The 19114-nt window shown below is 36.0% G+C and overlaps 1 protein-coding gene across 1 annotated transcript in view; it reads left to right on the top strand.

Annotated features, from left to right (window-relative positions):
• The window catches only part of LOC150100522 (NADPH-dependent quinone oxidoreductase VAT1-like), a 109836-nt gene that overhangs the window by 64232 nt on the left and 26490 nt on the right, over positions 1-19114 (top strand). Inside the window, exon 5 of the mRNA XM_090402949.1 lies at positions 3954-4043. Within this exon, the coding sequence (XP_090259075.1) occupies positions 3954-4043 (90 nt within the window). The remainder of the gene's footprint in view (positions 1-3953; positions 4044-19114) is intronic.

Below are 19114 nucleotides of genomic sequence, written 5' to 3'. Positions count from 1 at the left end.
TAGATGTCTGGAGTAATTACTCTGAAACACTGTTCACCGAACCAAGCAGTGACAGAACTGTACTAGAAATTTTCAAGTGGAATGCAAAGAGGAACACACATCAATACCTGAAGTAGAAAAAGCCGTCAAAAACTTGAAATGTGGAAAGGCCACTGGAGTAGATGATATTTGACCAGAAATGCTTAAGTATGGGGATATAAAACTTTTGCAGTGGCTACACGGCATAATTCAAAGGGCCCAGGGCCTGGTCAGAAGGCTGAATTCCTGATGATTGGAGCAGAGCTCTCATAGTACCCATCTATGTACCCACTTTCAAGTCTACTTGAAAAAGATTGTGCAAGGAGGAAGTTGGAGAACAAGCTGAGTTCAGGCCAAACAGAGGTTGTCAAGATCGGATTTTTACTTTAAGACAAAAGTGGAGAAATTGTCGGAATATTACAAGGATCTGTACTTAAGTTTTGTAGATCTCGAAAAGGCATATGACAAGGTGCCTAGAGAAAAGCATTTCAAAATACTACAGTTATATGGGGTGAATGGAACATTATACAGAGCAATACATAGTCTATATTTAAATTGTCAGTTAGCAGTTAGAATTGAAGGAGATGGTTTGATGTAAAATCTGGAGTAAAACAAGAATGCACATTATCTCCAGTCTTATTCATCATCTATATGAATCACAGAATGAAAGAAAGTGGTATTAGGCCTGATATTAGAATTGGAGATGTCAAATTTAGCTCTTTGCTTTATGCATATGATGTACTCCTAAACATATCCAGTCAAGTCTTCAGAATTTTAACTAAATTGAATAACAGCTGTAACAGATTTTATATGAAAATCAGCAATGAAAAGACCAAAACTACGAAAATAGGCAGGAGTATAGAAAACTTCCGATGCATTCTGAATGGAGATCCTGTAGAACAAGTAAAATATTACATCTAATTTAGGCACAGTTTTTAGTGAAGATGGCAGGTTAAATCTGGAAATAGACAACCGAATAAGCAAAGCTGGTATAGTTGGTAGCCAGCTAAATAAATTTATGGAGTAAGAGATAAATTAGCGAAAACAGTTTTAATTTATGGATTCAAACCAGTTTTAATTTATGGATCTGAGAGTTGGGCTAGAAATCAAGCACTCAATCAAAGACTAGAGACCACAGCTATGAAGGTTTTGAGGAAAATTAGGGGTATGAACTGATGGCATCAGTTGCAGAATCATATTAAAAATGAAGATGTTAGAAATGAACTTCACATTATTAGTATTCAAGAATGTGTCAGCAGAGCTAATCTAAGGTGGTATGGCCATTTAAATAGAATGGGTAAGGAAATATTAGCAAAGTAAGTGTTTGATGCCAAGATGGCAGGAAAGAGACCCAGAAAAAGACCAAGGTCTAGGTGGATTGATTTAGTCAGAAGTTCCTCACAAGTTTGGTTAGATATGACAATACTGGAGTGCTGACAAGTAATAGATTGATTTGGAGGAAAATTGTTCATAGAAGATTAATAATATGGAGCCTGTGTTGCTCAGTAGAAGTAAGGTTTGCACTCTATGCACCGCACAATGAAAGACTTGGGTTTGAATCTACTTCCCGACTAGAGGAACATTTTCTAAGCCTTTTCTTGACCAGTTCCAGAGTTAGTCGATCTCTGGTATGGGCAAGCGGGTTTTTCATCCTGTAAACTCGAGAAAATCAGCCATTGAACCTACACTATTTTCAGACATTAAAAATACTGTGTTAGTTAGGGACCACAAGATGGCAGCACTTGTTAGCTATCTTCTTCACTGCGTACTGATTAATTAGTGATAGCCTTGGGCCAGCTATCTCTAATTGGCCACCAGTGGAGATTGAACTGCCTACTCGGTTTCCAAAAGTTAGATAGGGCTAAAACGGCCTCGCCTACTCCCTATGTGGGAACAAAAAGGCGTTAGCTGATTTTTTTGAGAACTTAATCATGTAGTGCTGTCATAGTAACCTGAACACCCCTTGGGGGTACATATCAGGAAATTGATGATGAATTCACTCCATATTTTTTTAATTTTGGATAAATTCAGCATAGTCAGTGGACTAACTATAAAATCTGACAAGATGAAATTAGACATTTCTGGATGCTGGAATTTTAGAGGCATTCCATTTTGACTAACCCCTAATTGAGAACTTCTCACCATACCTGGAATTTGCTTTTCTTTTTCACAAAAGAAAAGGGAATCGACTGGCCTGGTTGGCTGAGTGGTTAGTGTATCCATTCTTCGGCCAAAAGGCTGTGGGTTCAAATCCCCATGGTTATGGATGTTTGCGACTGTCTGGGAAAAATATTAGTGGTGGTGGGCAGTAGATGGCTTTGGTGTAGATGATGTGGTTCACAATAATTGGTGGAGACACAGTTGTAGAGTAGGCGCCCTCCCCTCGATGAGTCTTTGGACTCCTGGAGGTGTCATGAAATAATAATAAAAGATCATGGACATCTTAAATACCACAAAAATCTGGCCACTTTCCTTTTCTTCTAAAGCCATAGTATTTAAAATCATAATCTTTCCTGCTTAGCTGTGTAGTAAATATTACAAAGCTGAAGAAAAAAGAATTACTATATATAGTAAATCTGTGAAGTTATTAATAGGTGAAAAGGAATTTTTCACCTATTAATGAAACATAGAGGCTTAGGACTTCCAGTTTCAAAATTCAGCTATCTGAAGCAATACAGCCTCAAAAATGCATAAAAATATTACAGAAAATCACATGGAGATAGATCTTTCTGTGGCATACTACCTGGGTTATCATCTCTCACTGTTTAGAATAAATGATTACAGCAGCCGAGATCCTAAATACTACAGCAAAACCTGATATAAAGAAATATTTAATCTTTTCTGCCCACAACCTTCTGCAATTGGGTACCAATGTTGTTGTTTAATAACTTCCTAAAGTTCTAAGGATACCCCTGACAGGAGGGATCTTGCTTGGCAAATTGCATATAGTTGTCTTCCAATAAATGCCATCAATTGGTGACATCTACTACACATTGGAAACAACAGAATATGCATTTTACAGCTGCCCTCTTTCCCTGTGTATTTTGAATGGACTACATAACATGCCATTACTTACAGAAGAAAAAGTTCCTTTTTTTATTTTTTTGCAATATTCCCCCTCTCACCTATTAGAAATTAGGAAATTTTTTGATATTTATAATTAATAAGTTAAAATATCATTTATGGAAAGTTAGGAAAAAGAAAACATTGATTTGAAAACCAGCAATATGACATAAAAATACTTGACAACATTGTATTATGGAAATTCTGTTGTTTATTCTGATGATTTTATGTTTAGAAAGAAGCATTTTAGAAGATAAAGTTTGAGATTGTTCAGACAACCTACTTTATGCAGTATTCATCAGGAGGAGATCAAGTTCTATCTATTCTTATTATGAAAGGTTTTTCACACATTCTGTCATCTTAGCCCACTCTAGTCTACTGGTTGATTTCAGGGATGACTGAAGAGTAGTATTAGGCTATGAAGACCAACTCAAGACAGTTAATTTAAAAAGGCTAGCCATCTCTGGATTTTGTTCTGGTTGTCTTTCAGTTGTTCAGCAGCATGAGACAAGATGATATAAAGAAGCTGAGACCTTTCAGACTCTCCTAATAATATCACTCTCTTGAATCTCTATACTACTGTTGGCCTATGATGAACACTGCATTTTTTTCACCTCAGTAAAAGTTAAAACTGGTCTGGATAGTGACACTTTACATAATTTTTGCATTATGGGATACTGGGGCAATTGATGTGAAGTCAATAGTCTCATATACAAGTAGGCTAGTTATGAAGATACTTCATGTGCAAACTGTGTTTGCTTATGCTTAGGTAAAGGATCAAAACAGGAATATAATTTCTTGCAAGTATAATATATAGTGTAACCAAGTTGGAAAACTTTCTAAATCCAATTATTTTTTTTGTGTGGATATAGGTGTGGATATAGTTCTTGATTCCTTTTCTGGAGAAAATTTTACAAGAGGTCAAAAAGTATTAAAGCATATGGGACGTATAATTCATATTGGTAAGTAAAAATGTAGAAATAAAAGCCAACATATTTAGTTACTGCACTCTCCATGCTTAACTCTGATCACCCTCTTCATTCCTCACTCTATCCTATCTTAATTTCTTCCTCTGTATCTCTCATCTTTGCATTTAGCTTCTTTCCACAACCTGTCTCATGCTCCTCTCTCTACTTACTGCTGTGTATTCTCTCTCTCTCAGCAAACAATCACTTCAAATGCTCAATTCCAAACTTATTCAAATGTAACCTATTGTTTTTAATCTTCTAGAGCATCAGTTCCCAACCAGTGGTACGTGTACCCCCGTTCAGGGGTACACAAAAAATAATCAGTAATAGCGGAAAAACAAGTTAAGTAAGCAAAATGTTAATTATGGAACAATAAACATCAGTATTTAAAAACAAGGGATACAATTTATAGAAATGGGTTTAAAAGGGGTACACAAGCGGAAAAAGGTTGGGAACTACTGTTCTAGAGTTTCACTTTAGATTTGTTCTGTACATCTATAAGCAGCTTAGCTTTTGCTACATATAGCCTAACAATCATGCATTTATCATCAAACATAACACACTTTCCTTCTCAACTCACTATTGTCATATATAATCATACTTAGCAATATGCTAACCACTTTCCCGAGTACATTGTTATCCTTTACCTGTTGCACTTACTCCAACTTTCAACATCTCTTGTTTTCATCTTCCCAGTAAAATTACTATTAATCTGTGATGCCCATTCCTGCAGAGCCTTTATTTTCTTCATTGTAATATTCAGAAAAAACAAGTTTTATGCATCTTTTTATGCACCACCAGTATTATTGAAGAATAAAAATGAAAATGTTTGAAAATAAGAACCAAACCCTGGAGATTCAGTAGCAGATCCTGCAGGAAACATTGATTGATTCAGAGCTAGAGATGCATGTGGTAAGGTTGTCTACTAAGATAGAAAAATCAGAATACTACACACAGTTGGACTAAGGAATTTAAAGAGGGAGTCAAGGAAAAGAAGAAAGCATATCAAAAGTTCTTGGCAAGTAAGTCATTTTTTATCTTGAAAGAATACAGAGAAGAATATAATAAATTCAGTTTAATCCTTTATCCAAGTGTGAGCAAACAAAGTTTGAGCCTGAAAGTATCTTCAGGATTGGGGTAAGGTAGTACAACACCAGGCGACTTGTTGCAAAGGTGGAGCAAGCTTACATCACTCCTATCTCAGTATCTCCCATAATGTAAAACACATCTCCTTGTGGATATGTATAATATTATGCATTAAGGGAAGGGCCACTACCCAGACTAGTTTCGACCTTTATTAAGGTCTCTTCAGTCTGGTGTTGTACTACCTTACCCCAGTCCTGAAGATACTTTCAGGCACAAACTTTGTTTGCTCACACTTGGATAAAGGATTAAACTAAATTTATTATAGTCTAACCAAGTGAAAAATAAACTTTCAACATCTTTCTCTAAGAAAGATGTTGAAAGTTTATTTTCCAGAGTAATTTATCCAGAGTAATTTTATTACTCTGGATAAATTTAATCCAGAGTAATTTAATAAAAAAAGGTGGCACACCTTTTGGCAACTCCTATAAGTAGAGATGACCTTGCTATTGCTTCTGCCTGGTATCTCCACATCTGGACCTGGCTCCCACTGAAGAGACCTCAATAAAGGTCAAAACTAGTCTGGGTAGTGGCCCTTCCCTTAATACATAACATTATACATATCTGCAAGGAGATGTGTTTTGCATTATGGGAGATACTGAGATAGGAGTGATGTAAGCTTCCTCCACCTTTGCAACGAATTGCCTGGTGTTGTACTACCTTACCCCAGTCCTGAAGATACTTTCAGGTGCAAACTTTGTTTGCACACACTTGGATAAAGGATTAAACTAAATTTATTATAATCTAACCAAGTGAAAAATAAACTTTCAACAGAGAAGAATGTATGAAAGCCAAGTAAGCCTTGTATAAAATTAGCTAAATGAAGTCATGGGAAGACTTCAAGAAGAACATAGAAAATAAATATCAGGTAGCTGGCAAAATATCTTAAAGCTATTGAAAATGCTTAGAAATGGATGCATCAGAGATGATAAAGGTGACAAGAAAACTGAAGATAAAATATTCTAGATGCCTAGAGGAATTATTTTGAAAGATTTCTAAATGTAACAAGCAGTGACAGCACAGGGGAAAAAATATTCAGTAGGAATGCAATCAGTAGTGTGTATATATATATATATTTTATCATGATAAACCTGAAATGGAAAGGCAGCTGGAGTAGATATTTGACCAGAAACCTAAATGTGGAGGTATAAAAGTTTTACTGTGGCTAAATTGCATAATTCAGATGGCCCGATCAAATGGTCAAATTCCAGAAGATTGGAATAGAGCTCTGATAGTATCCATCTATAAAAAGGGAACTGAAACTGATAATTACAGAGGAATGTCTCTGCTTGCCTATTTGGTAAGATTTATGCAAGTGTACTTGAGAAAAGGCCAAGAAAAATTATGGAAGGAAGACTTATAGAAAAATAAGCTGAGTTCAGGTCAAATAGAGGTTGTCAGAATCATTCACTTGAAAACAAATAGTTGAGAAATTATGGGAATATAACACAGATGTATATCTTAGTTTTGTAGATTTGGAAAAGGCATACGACAATACCAAGAGAAAAGCTTTTCCAAACACTGAAGTTTTATATGTAAATATAAAACTGCGGTGTTTGGGAAAATATTGCCCAATATAATGCCTGATGTATATGTAAATGAGACATTATATTGGGCAATACATCATCTGTATTTGAGTCAACAGTTAGAATTGAAAGAGGCACAGGAAGATGGTTTCATGTTAAGTCAGGTGTATGATAAGGATGCACTTACACCACTGTTATTCATTATATGGGCTACATTATGAAGGAAAGTGACATTAAACCTGCTATCAAAATTGGAAATGTTAATCTCAACTCTTGAATTTAAACAGATGATGTTATACTCCTAAATGAATCCAGCACAAATCTGAAGGATTTCTAACAAAAATGAATAACTACTAATTTTGGTATGAAAACCTATTCCTGTGTATGAAAATAGACAGGAATATCGAAGACATTAACTGCATCCTGAACAGTAAGCCTATAGAACAAATAAAACATTTCAGTTTTTTATGCACAATTTTTAGTGAAGATGGCAAATTAAATATGGAAATAGACAACAGAATTAGCAAAGCATAGTAGGAAGTTAATTGATCTTAAATTTATATGGAATAAGAGATTATTTTCATCAAAAGGGAATGAACAGATGATATCCATTTTATTAAAATGGCAGACTCATATTGAAATGAGGATATTAGGTGCAACTTGACCATTTTTGTCTTATCTTTTATATTAAATTTATATTATATTATATTAAATTTATCTTAAATAGAATGGGAGAGGAAAGGTTAACAAAACAAGTGTTTTTGCCAGTATGGCAGGAAAAAGACCCAAGGGAAGACCAAGATCTAGATGGATGGCACCTTAGAAGACCGAAATATAAAACTTGACAATGTGGAATTCCAGCTGATTAATTTGGAGGAAAATTGTTGCCTGGAAGTTAGTAACAATGTAACCTTTCATACAGCACTATCCTGTATCCCCCAGTGTACATATCAGGAATTTGATGATGATTTATCTGTCACACTTAGAGTAGTCAAATCTCCATATGGTATCCAAGCCACTAATCCTTTGGCTTGTATATATTGTTACTGCTACCTGTTTATCCGATGTTCAAAACAGTGACTCTTCAATTAACTGATCCTTGTATGCCAATTCTGTTTCATTTGAATACCTATTTGCTGTGTAGTATTCTAGCAAACACCCTTGTAAAATCCAGAAAAATTACTGTTTGTGCATTCCCTTTGTTCAGTATAGTAATTGTACTGTCAGGAAAACAGATTGACTATAATGAAAGCAACCATTGAGACACTCCTTGAGCAATTCCTATTTACATCAGTTGGTCTTGTATTCTAATTCAAGCCAACCTATTTACCACTACATCTAAAAATAAACTAGATGACACATCACTGTTGTAGATCTAATGTCTCTTTATGCAGTGTCATTATCTTTTCATCCTTCCATTATCATCATTTGGACTGATTCATTAATGTCACCTATGAGATTGAAGTTTAGAATTGTAAAATAACTGTCAATCAATCTAAATCAGACATCAGAAAAGAACAAATGCATGTAACTTTTCAATGGCAGCTGTGGTGCAGAGTTCTGGATATCTGTGATCTCTCTAATCTAGATGATACCATTATAAACATCACCTAAAGACAAAGAGAAATAACTGCATCATGCAGTTATTTTTATTTGCTCATAAATGCTTGTGACAAAAACAAATTTAACTCATGCTTAACAGAAAATTATTTCACTGCATATTATTGTGTTGTGCTAAAATTTTTGGTTTTCAACCTTTATTTATTTTTGTTTTTTATATGAATCCCATACACTAAAACCTATAGTACATCATTGGCATGTATGTGGCTGAATCGCTTATTTTTTGATTATGATGCTTCACTAAATGCTTATTCAACAGTATACATTATTATTATCGTCATCAACAAACCTACATGGAGTCAAGAGATTCATCGTGAGAGATCCCACTCTCACATGCACAGCTCATACATTCACTGTCTCTGCACTCACCACACTCTCAGGCAATTCACTCCAATCGCCTACCGCTCGCCATGCAAAAAGTCTACTCCTCACATGCACTTTATACAGCTTCAAGGAATGACCTTTTGTTCTCCTTGTCTCCAAATATTCTATGAATGATTTCGTCCACACTAATCTGAATTACCCCTTATCAACTTCTCGATCATGTTTTCCCTCTCCCTTCTATCCACTAGACTCTGTAATTTATATTTTCTCAATCTGTCCTCATATTCCACATTCAAGAGATCAGAAACCAACTTAGTCAATCATCTCTGGACCCTCTTCAATATCTTATCATCCTTTTTCCAGGAGTGGAAAGTTTGTCATCTTTCCACTCCTGGCAACCAAATTTGTGCACAGTAATCCATATGCAGCCTGATCAAAGTCTTGTATAAGGGAATCAAAATATCCTTCCTTCTACATGTCAGTGTTCTCCCTATCATTCCCATAATATGCTGTGTTGTCCTCACAATTTCAGCAAAATGTCAACAAAGTTTCAAGTCCCTATCCACCATCACACTCAGATCTTTCATCTTCTCCACCTCCTCTAAAATATCCCTGCCAATCCTGCACTCTACATCCTATCTTTGTTTCCCAAATTTTAAAACATTACACTTGCTATCTTAAATTGACATCTCCACAAACTTGTACATTCAAGTCTTCTTAAAATGCTACAACATCTGCTCCACTTCTCATCATCTGCAAACAACTGTATATCACAATGTAAGTCATTTTCAATATTATTTACAAATTAAACAACAAATGGTCCCAAAACAGACCCCTGGGGCACACCACTAGTGACTTTCTCTTTTAAAAATCACTCTCCCATACACAACCTGCAAATACCAGACAGCCAATCTCCAATCCAGCAGACACTAATCTACTATCAAACTCCATCTGTTCCAATTTAACTACTAGTTTGTCATGTGGCAATCTGTTGAAAGCCTTTGCAAAAATCTAAATATACTACATGCTGTCCATTAAGAAGAATTCTAATGTGGTCAACCCAGTTCTGAATCCTTATCCTCACTAGCCTATTCATCACCTTGACTCCAATTCCAGACAAGCAGATTGGCCTAGAATTAGAAGCCTTAGTTTTATTACCCTCTTTATGAAGCTGAACAAGTTTGCCATCTTTCCACTCCTTTGGAATTTGGGCTGATCTAAGACTCATATTAAAAATGTAAGTTAAAGATGTTGTTAACTCCCTGGTACATTCCCTAAAGACATGCACTAATATACCATCAAGTCCCATGGCCTTTATTGACATCAAGTTTACTCAATTCCTCATACTTTCTGCTCACTCACCATCATTGGTTCTTCTCCCATTCCCACTGCTCTCAAGGTCTGCATCATGTTACAATCACAAGGATAGAATACTGTAATGAATGCTCATTGAATGCCTTTACTGTATCCTCCTCAGTGTTTTATCATTCTCCCATTATCACTGACCAGCATCATTCTCCCATAATCATTCTTCCTTCTGCTGATCACATATCGAAAAAACACCCTAGGACTTTTTTTTAGCATCATTTGCTAACTGCTGCTCATACCACACTTTTGCTATCCTTACTAAATGAGTCACCTACCTTGGTTGCTCTTTGTACTCCTAATGTAACTGATTATCTCCACTCATTTTGTGTCACCTCCCTTCACCTCTTCAGTCATCCATTTTACAGCTACCTTATTTAATCTGAACTTTGGAATATACTCGGTCATTGCCTCTGCCAGATACTTTCTGAATAGAAACCAAGCAGCACTCATTTCCTTCCCATCCAATTGCTTATTCTATAATATCACTGCATCCCACCTCCTGAGTTTGTCATAATCACCTGCCTTCTAGTTCCACATATAGCCCTTTCTCACAAAAGGTCTTGATATGACCACCACCCAAGTGATCACTTCTTAGTACCTTTCACCAATTGGATAATCCAATATCTTCTGATGAGATAATCAAATCCAAGACCCTCGATCCATGTGTGGCCTCTGTTACATACTGCTTAAGGTAGTTATCCCTTAATAATTCAAGAAATTCATTCTCTTTGGTTCTTGATGCTGTCTCTTCATTCCAGTCTATATTACCATAATTGAAATTGCCCATAATGATTACCCTTTTCTTATTAGCCCGACCAATTTGTCTGAGCCTTTCCTTCTCACTACCTTCCTCATTACCAGGTCTATAGCAACAACCTACTAAACATTTAATCCTGTCCACTTCACACCATACTGTTTCAAAACCACTGTCAGTATTTGCTCCTTGCATCTCCACCTAGATGGACACAACCTCTCTCTAATAACACTCCTTCTCCCTTTTTGCCTTGTCTTTCTTCACAAAAGGCTACATATTCCTCCATCTCTATTCCTGTCAGAATGTCATCCTCATTCGGCCATGTCTCACTTATACCAACTTTTTTTTTTCTTTTCTTGGCAAATGAATTCTATCAATGCTACAATTTTATTCCCTTTGTTTCAAATACTTCTAGCATTTGTAAATATACACACTAGTTCATTTCTGTTTCCATAACAAATCTCACCACTAACCCCACTTCTTGGATATGACTTCTCCACACCCACCCCCATCCATTCCTGCATATCATGACTTATATTACGCTCCTTCCCAGACCCAAATGTCATCCCCACATCCTTGATGATCATCTTAATACTTCCTTGCACATGTACACACACACGTTTGCTCCTGAAATCATCATCTGCACTTTTCACACAGTGTCTCCCTTTCTACCCTGACCCTTCTCATTTCTCTGTCCACTCTTGTGTTCCTTCTGTCTCATTCTTTTCATTTGTGCCACTCACCTCTCCATTCACAAACTTGTGTACCTTACTCTCTTGCTCTTCCACAACATTTCTTGCTTTCAGGTCTTACATTCACTCAGTCATTTTCTCTTGCAGCAACAGTTTCTCCAACTGACTCACACCAAATCCATTTAAATGTAGCTAATCTCTTTTACACAGCTCTATCTGCCCCTCAAACTCATCCCACACTTTGCTAGCATACTATGCATAGGAGGCTCCACTCGCCTTCTCAACTCATCATTACCATACCTACTACACTGTTATTTTCATTCCCATGATATCCTTCTTTATATTCTTCTTGTTACCAGTCAAATCATTTTGCCAACTGTCACTACCAACTGTTTTGTTCGTGTACTCCTCCTGTCTAATGCTTAATCATTCTGCTCATTCTACTCCTGGAAAACAGATCTTAGGCACTTTTCACTCACTACACCTCTTATCATTGAATCTCCATATATTGCCACTCTCAAATTATTCAATAGTTCTTTGAAATCTTTCATCCCATGCTTCCTCACATTTATATATACATTTATGCAATTGCCTGCATTTGGTTTTGAAGTTGAAATACCATTTCACATGCATGGTCTATAACAAGTACAGATTTCCATTTCAGTGATTTTGTCCTTAGTCTGTTTTTGTTTTAAGTAGGATCGTAAATGCCAGAGTTTAGTAAGATTTGAAGAATATGGTGAACATTATAATAGTGAAGTTGTTTATGTATATTTAGTAATGTTAAAAATTGGGGTTGGCCACACTTTGCTGTTCAACATGGCAGAAGACAAATAATAATTATCTCCTTTCAAGATGTGGAATCAATCTGATTATTTGGATAAAAAATGTGTAGCCCAATGTTAAATACCATGGTTCTGGTTAGTTGTAACTATTGCATTTTATTTCAAATACAATAGTTTTTTTAATAAAAAAATATTTTTTTTTAAAATAAAAATTAAAAAAAAACTTCAGTAGATGAAATATGTAAGAACAATGTAGTGGAACCTAAGTAAATATTGACAGCTGTCAAATTTTGTGCAGTATAGGAAAAAATATTGAAATACTGAAAATATGAATGGTAAAAATGAAATCATGAGTATGTATACATCTTTCCATCCTAGAATGTATTTGAGTTTCTTAGCTAAAGGGGGGAGGGAGAGGTTAATGTTGGCATTTAATGCCTGTACTAGATCTCTGCCATTTCCCTTGAAACAGCAGCAATATTTATCTTCATAGGTGTTCCATCTTTATAATTACTTTATAAAAATGGAACCTTCATATTTCCTAGTCAGTCACCTTGGAAGAAAATGAGAACATCAATCTGAATGTCAAAGCATTACTTAATCCTAAAGATTTCTCTCTCTTTTGCTGTTTGCAGTAATATTCATAACATCTTTGATTTTTTTATTGTAATGTTCTTTTCGACCACAAATTATATGCAAAACGCATATAAACTGGGTTTAACTGGTCGGAGGTTTTTTTATTGTAAAGTAATAGCCTACTAGTTTCATAAGATCACTCAGCATATCAGAGTTCATTTTTGCTGCCAATTATAGATCGTACATGTATAACAATGACTGATACCATACACACTCCATGCATTTGATGTAATATTTTATTTGAATTTAGATAATTCAAATTACCTAAATTTGAAGCCTGGCCTGGTTAGCGTATCTGCTCTCCAACCAAAAAGCCTTTGGGTTCAAATCCCACTGTGGGCATGGATGTTTGTGATTGTCTGTGAAAATACTAGTGGTAGTGATCAGCGGTAGATGATGAAGGTAGTTGTGGTTGGTGGAGACGGAGCGTTGTAGAGTAGGTGCCCTCCCTTGATTAGGCTTTGGACTCCCTGGATGTGTTATGTAATAATAATAATAATAATATTTAACATTCACTTATGTTTTAACCTGATATCCTTAGCTTTTTTTTTTTAGCTTTTTTTAAGCTGTTTTACCACTGTGTACCACCGGTGGGGAACCAATGATCTATATGAATCTTATGGGGGGGGGGGGGGGAAGATGGCATTAGGCCAGATATCAAAATTAGAGATATCAATCTCTGCTCTTTATTTTTATGCAGATAATGTACTCATAAACAAATCCAGTAGAAGTTTGCAAGATATTGTAACTAAGTTGAATAACTACTGTAATAAGTTTGATATGAAAATCAGACTATGAAAATGGGTAGAAACACTGAAAATGTCAGCTGCATCCTGAATGGAGGCTATAGAAAGTAAAATTTCAACTATTTAGGTACAATTTTTAGTGAAGATGTCAAAGCATGGAGCCTGCAACAGAATTAGCAAAGTTTATATTGTAGGGAGTCAACTGAATAAATTTATATGGAATAAGAGAAAAATTAGTCAAAACACTAACTAGTTATATACAGGACAGTGTTCAAACCAATGTTAACTTCTAGCTCTGTGAGCTGTATTAGAAGTAAAAGACTTGTTCAAAGATTGGAGATTATAAGAGTTCTGAAAAAAATTTAGGTGAATGAACAGATGGCATCGATGCTAGAACCATATTTAAAATGGGGGATATTAAGAAATTAATATTATTAGCATTCAGGAATGTGGAGCAGGGCTAATTAAGTGGTACAGTCATTTAAACAGAGGGAGAGGAAAGATTAGCAAAACATGTGGTTTTTGTCAGGATCTAGATGGATTGATACAGTAAAAAGTGCCTCAGAAGATAGAAATATGAGATCTGATGATATTGGATTCCTGACAGATAACAGATTAATTTTGAGGAAAAGTGTTGATAGTGGTTGGTCAAAAATTGTCAATGATGCAACATTGCCAAATAGAAGCAACTATAAATTCAAACTCTTTCAAAGAAAGCTGAGGTTTTTCTTCGCTGTCCCAACCTAACCTTATCGATGTGCTATCCATGCCCAAAATTTGGGAAATTGTTACACGCAGCAGTTTTTTAGGATCCTAAGAGAGAATAGATGTTTGTAACTTGGCATTCTCACAGTTACACATGAGAAGATAACCATCATTAACACGTAGTTTTAGCTTTAATTAAATATTCCATTATTTTATTATTTTGCGCTGAGAATGATTTGCATACAAACTGAAATATCTATAGTTTAAGTTCTTTTTTTCTTATATCATAGTACAGTATTCCTATATTGTGGTTACATATATGTTTCCTTAATAGAAGGTACAGTTGTGATTTTGTGCAAGAGAAGAGTTTTCTGCTTACAGCTCTTTCAGAATCAGACTTTGATTTTAATGCTTGTTTTGCCACTTCAAAACAAGCATTAAACTGGGCATCAATGTAGGCCGAGAATAAAAAGATGAAGATAGTCTCAACCCACTTATATATTTTTACTACCTTGGCACACTTCTTGACAGGAATAATGGCCCTCATTCCAGTATGGATAATATCCTTAAAACAATCACAGCAAGTATCCAACTCTGAAGAACAGAAACAGTAGCCTGATCATGGACAGGAGTAGAATCCTGAGGGTCTTACCACTTGGCATTGTTATAATGCCAAAGGACACAAAGTTGAAAACAACTGAGGGAAAAGTTTTCTACTAGATGAAACTTTATAGCAAATTCAGTTTCTTTTCCAGATTGGGCAGTAAAATTGGAAAAAGGGCCCATTAGAGTTGTAGACATTAAAGGTACCAAGGGCATTCAAGTTTGGGTAGTAGGACTGTAGAAATTCAGCTACAAGAGTCAGAGCAATTTTCAGAGTCACGGGAACAGTAGAGCAGATAATGGGACAAGGACTCCTTAAACCAGACAAGGACTCCTTGTCCCAAGAGGAGATCCAAGATTTAGCATCTTTCTGGGAAGGAATAATAAAGTCTAATTTTAGACAGTTAAGTGGACTGTGGTTGTTCTAGCAGTAACTTGGGATTCAGTTAAAAGGAAGTCAGGTTTAGATATGTGTATTTGGTAAAGGTTTTTTAGTGTTTGTTTTACATTTTTCGAGTTTTCTTTATTTTAACCACAGAGACACTATATATATATATTTGTTTGTTTGTTTTTTATATTACTCCCAGCTATCATATTTACTCGTCCATCCTATCCTAGCACAGGTTGAGTCCCCCCCCCTTCCCTGTACTGAGGAGGCTTATAGCTAATTATTGCAACCAGTTCGCCACTCCTTGCTGTATTTCTTAAGGCCAGTATTTCTGACTGTAGCCCATGTGTGTTCACAGGGCTTGCCTGTTCCAGAGGACGAAAAATCCGAGTTTCCGGGTGAAAAAACCCCCTGTCTCCGTATGAGATTGGTTAACTCACCTTTCAGCGAAACAGATCAGATAAGGGTGTTCCTCACGTCACTGATGGGAATTGATCCCAGGTCTTTCTGACCAAAGGGCTTCGTCTATACTGACTGAGCTACCGAGGCTCCCACCCATTAGTTGTAAACTGTATAGTATACTGTGGGAGCCAAGTTTTTTTTTATTTTTAAATTTTAATTATTTTTGTACACAGTCCCACTCTAGAGACCAAACATGGAACTTTTTGAAGCCACTTTAGACATCGAGTAAGCATAACAGTGGTCTCATACCTGGTGGTGCGATTTACCTTCCACCTAAGGGCAATCACAAACATTAATTTCCATATCAGGATTCAAGTTACAGCCTGTTGGTTGTAGATTGGGTACCTTAACCACTTGGCCAACCAGACCAGTATTTGAGTTTACTGTTATGATTATGCAGGGATCATAAAAACAGCAGGGAGGAGGGGGTGAGACAGACTCTTCGACCTGTCATCTATACAGAGTGTCCAGTCTCTATGCCATAATGTAGCCTTGATGGTTCCTCTTACTACTTGATCTTCCTTCAGGCATGATCTGCCAGTTTATGCATTAGCTCAGATGCCTCTTGATGTATTGCTATCAAAGTTCAGTCGCATGTATTATCTAGTGGTCAGCCTGTATAACGATCCTCCCTCAAAAACGGGAGAACCTTTTGGATCTCTATAGTATGTAGTCATGTCCTTTAAGGGCATATGTATGTTTGAAGAGTAGTGAGGGGGGGGGGGAACAGAAGCTGGCACTTCTACTTCAGGAACTAAACATGTCACTTGGACATGTTTAGTTCATGTGGTTTAGTTTATAGGCAATGTAGTTGTGTTTCACTGGGCACTGAATGGATATATAGTTGGCATTTTCTTCACCTAGGAACGTAGCCTTTGATAGTGGCAATACCTGCTGTCAGGACCGGTTCTAACAGGTGTGCAGGGCGTGCATGCAGGCAGGTGGCCGATAGAATAAATTCGATATAGCCTATAGTTAATTTTAAAATATTGGCGATGAAATAGGAATGTAACATTGTTAAAACTTATAGCAGTGCTAACTTCAAAATATCTTCTTTGGGTTTCATTCTCTATCTCTTTAAAAACTCACTCAACAAGGAATATTCATTCAAGCGAACCATAGTTTTGGCCTAGTTTTTGCTACTAAAAATACATAATTGGGGAAAAAAAAGTGAAATTCTATTTTTTTTTCTAGTACCTGTTATAAAATATACCACCGTCTTTCAGATAGACCTGACAGACAGACGGACGGATGGATGGACAGATCGGAGTTTTTTCAGAATCTTTACAGAAAGGCTTAAGTCAGTTTTGGGTCATTACAATGTTTATTTATTCATTCAAAAAGAGAAAAAATAATTTGTGCTTATTATTATTATTAATATTTTTTATTATATGTTTAGATATGTCGGATAGGACCTATCCGACATATCTAAACATATGTAACCTTACCCTAACTAAACGTTAGGGTAAGGCTACACTAGTTTTTTTTTTCGAACATGTACAGCAGTGAATAGAACATATGCACAAAAATGGCGATGTTCTGTACAAATTTTTTTCTGTCAACGTGGCTGTCACCATTGTTGCATATGTTCGATTCACTGCTGTACATGTTCAAAAAAAAACACTAGTATAGCCTTACCCTCAAGGGCAGCCAATTATCTCTAGCATGCAAGCATCTAACAGTCTAAAACTGACCCTGGCCTGTTTCCACTAAAAGGACATTAGTGGAAACAAGCCACATCTTGAGAAGGCAGGATGACACTTGACTAGAAGAGGATGTATGTTGTGCTTTGTCAGTCACTGACTATGCAGAACTGAACACTAATATAATATTATATATTATTGTATATTAGATATGGATAATATACTATATTATATTATGTATCATTATATATATATATATATATATATATATATATATATATATATACATATATATCATTTATTATATATCATTAGTGTGTATTATATTAGTGAACACTAATATTATATAATATTATATATTATATTGGGGTGCGCAGCAGCTAGGTTCTCGTTCCTGCACACTTAGTACCCATTAGGGGAAGCTACAAATGCATGTGATCGAACTAAAATGCTCCCAAATTTCTGCCCTGGGTCAGTTCTAAAAATAATATCATTTAATACTGAAGGTTTCTCCAGTGTCATGCAAGATCTCATTGCAAACATTTGCAGAGATAATGATTGCAATGTGCTCTGCCTGCAAGAAACTCACAGAGGAGAAGGTACTGCAAGACCTTACATCCATGGCATGAAACTCATCAAAGAAATACCCCATGATAAATATCCCATCGTCCATTGACTCAACGAACAACAGAAACATTGAGATTATTACAATCACATTTAAAAATACCTCGATCACCTCAGTCTATAAACCACCAGAAGAAGCTTTTTCCTTCCCTGACATCCTCCTCAATAATAATGCATACATGACTAATGTTGTATTAGGTGACTTTAACAGCCATAGTGTTAACTGAGGTTACACAAAGTCCAACAAAGATGGAGAATTTTTGAAAAATGGGCTGAAAACGTTTCTCTAAACCTGATATATAATCCAAAGCTCCCTGCATCTTTCAAGAGTGGCAGATGAAAGCGAGGCTATAACCGTGACCTCATATTTGTTAGCTCAAAAATACCCAACATTTGTGTTAAAAAGGTCTTAAATCAGATTCCCATTCTCAACATAGACCTATAATGCTTCAATTCAACCCAGCAATTATGCCTAAGACAGTCCCTTACAGATGACGATTTAATTTCCTAAAAGCTAATTGGAAGGGTTTCATGGAAGATCTCAACCGCTCCATAGAACAAGTCCTTCCAAACCCTGAAGATTATCCTGAATTCATAAAAATACTGAGGAAAATCTCCACCAAACACATCTCCCGAGGATGCCACACAAACTACATTCCAGGCCTTTCCAGTGACATATAAGCCCAGTATGCTGCTTACTTACAACTTTACAACACCAACCAGTGGCGACCTGTACATAAGCACTGTGACACTGCAGTACCCCCAACGAAAAAATGAAAAATTTAAATTTTGTTTGTGTTTATAAATAATAACAATGCTTACAACATTATATGAATGCAATACAACATGTTAAAGGTTACAGCTTATGTTTTGACATTGATTGAATAGTTAATAATTTGAATTGTTCGATTAACGCTTTAGATTACGAAACAGATGCACTGCGATCTAACGCCGATATTCGTTTGCACTTGTCATTGCACGTTACGTCATTCCCACACTGCAAAAACAGCAGTGTATTTTTAGTATCCATACACATGTTATTTCTG

This window comes from Typopeltis vanoorti, chromosome 13 (assembly GCF_054136105.1).
Source record: "Typopeltis vanoorti isolate ZY-2024b chromosome 13, IOZ_Tvanoo_1.0, whole genome shotgun sequence".
Taxonomy (NCBI): domain Eukaryota; kingdom Metazoa; phylum Arthropoda; class Arachnida; order Uropygi; family Thelyphonidae; genus Typopeltis; species Typopeltis vanoorti.
The sequence above is the reverse complement of the archived record's forward strand: the minus strand, read 5'-3'. Positions and strand labels throughout refer to the sequence as shown.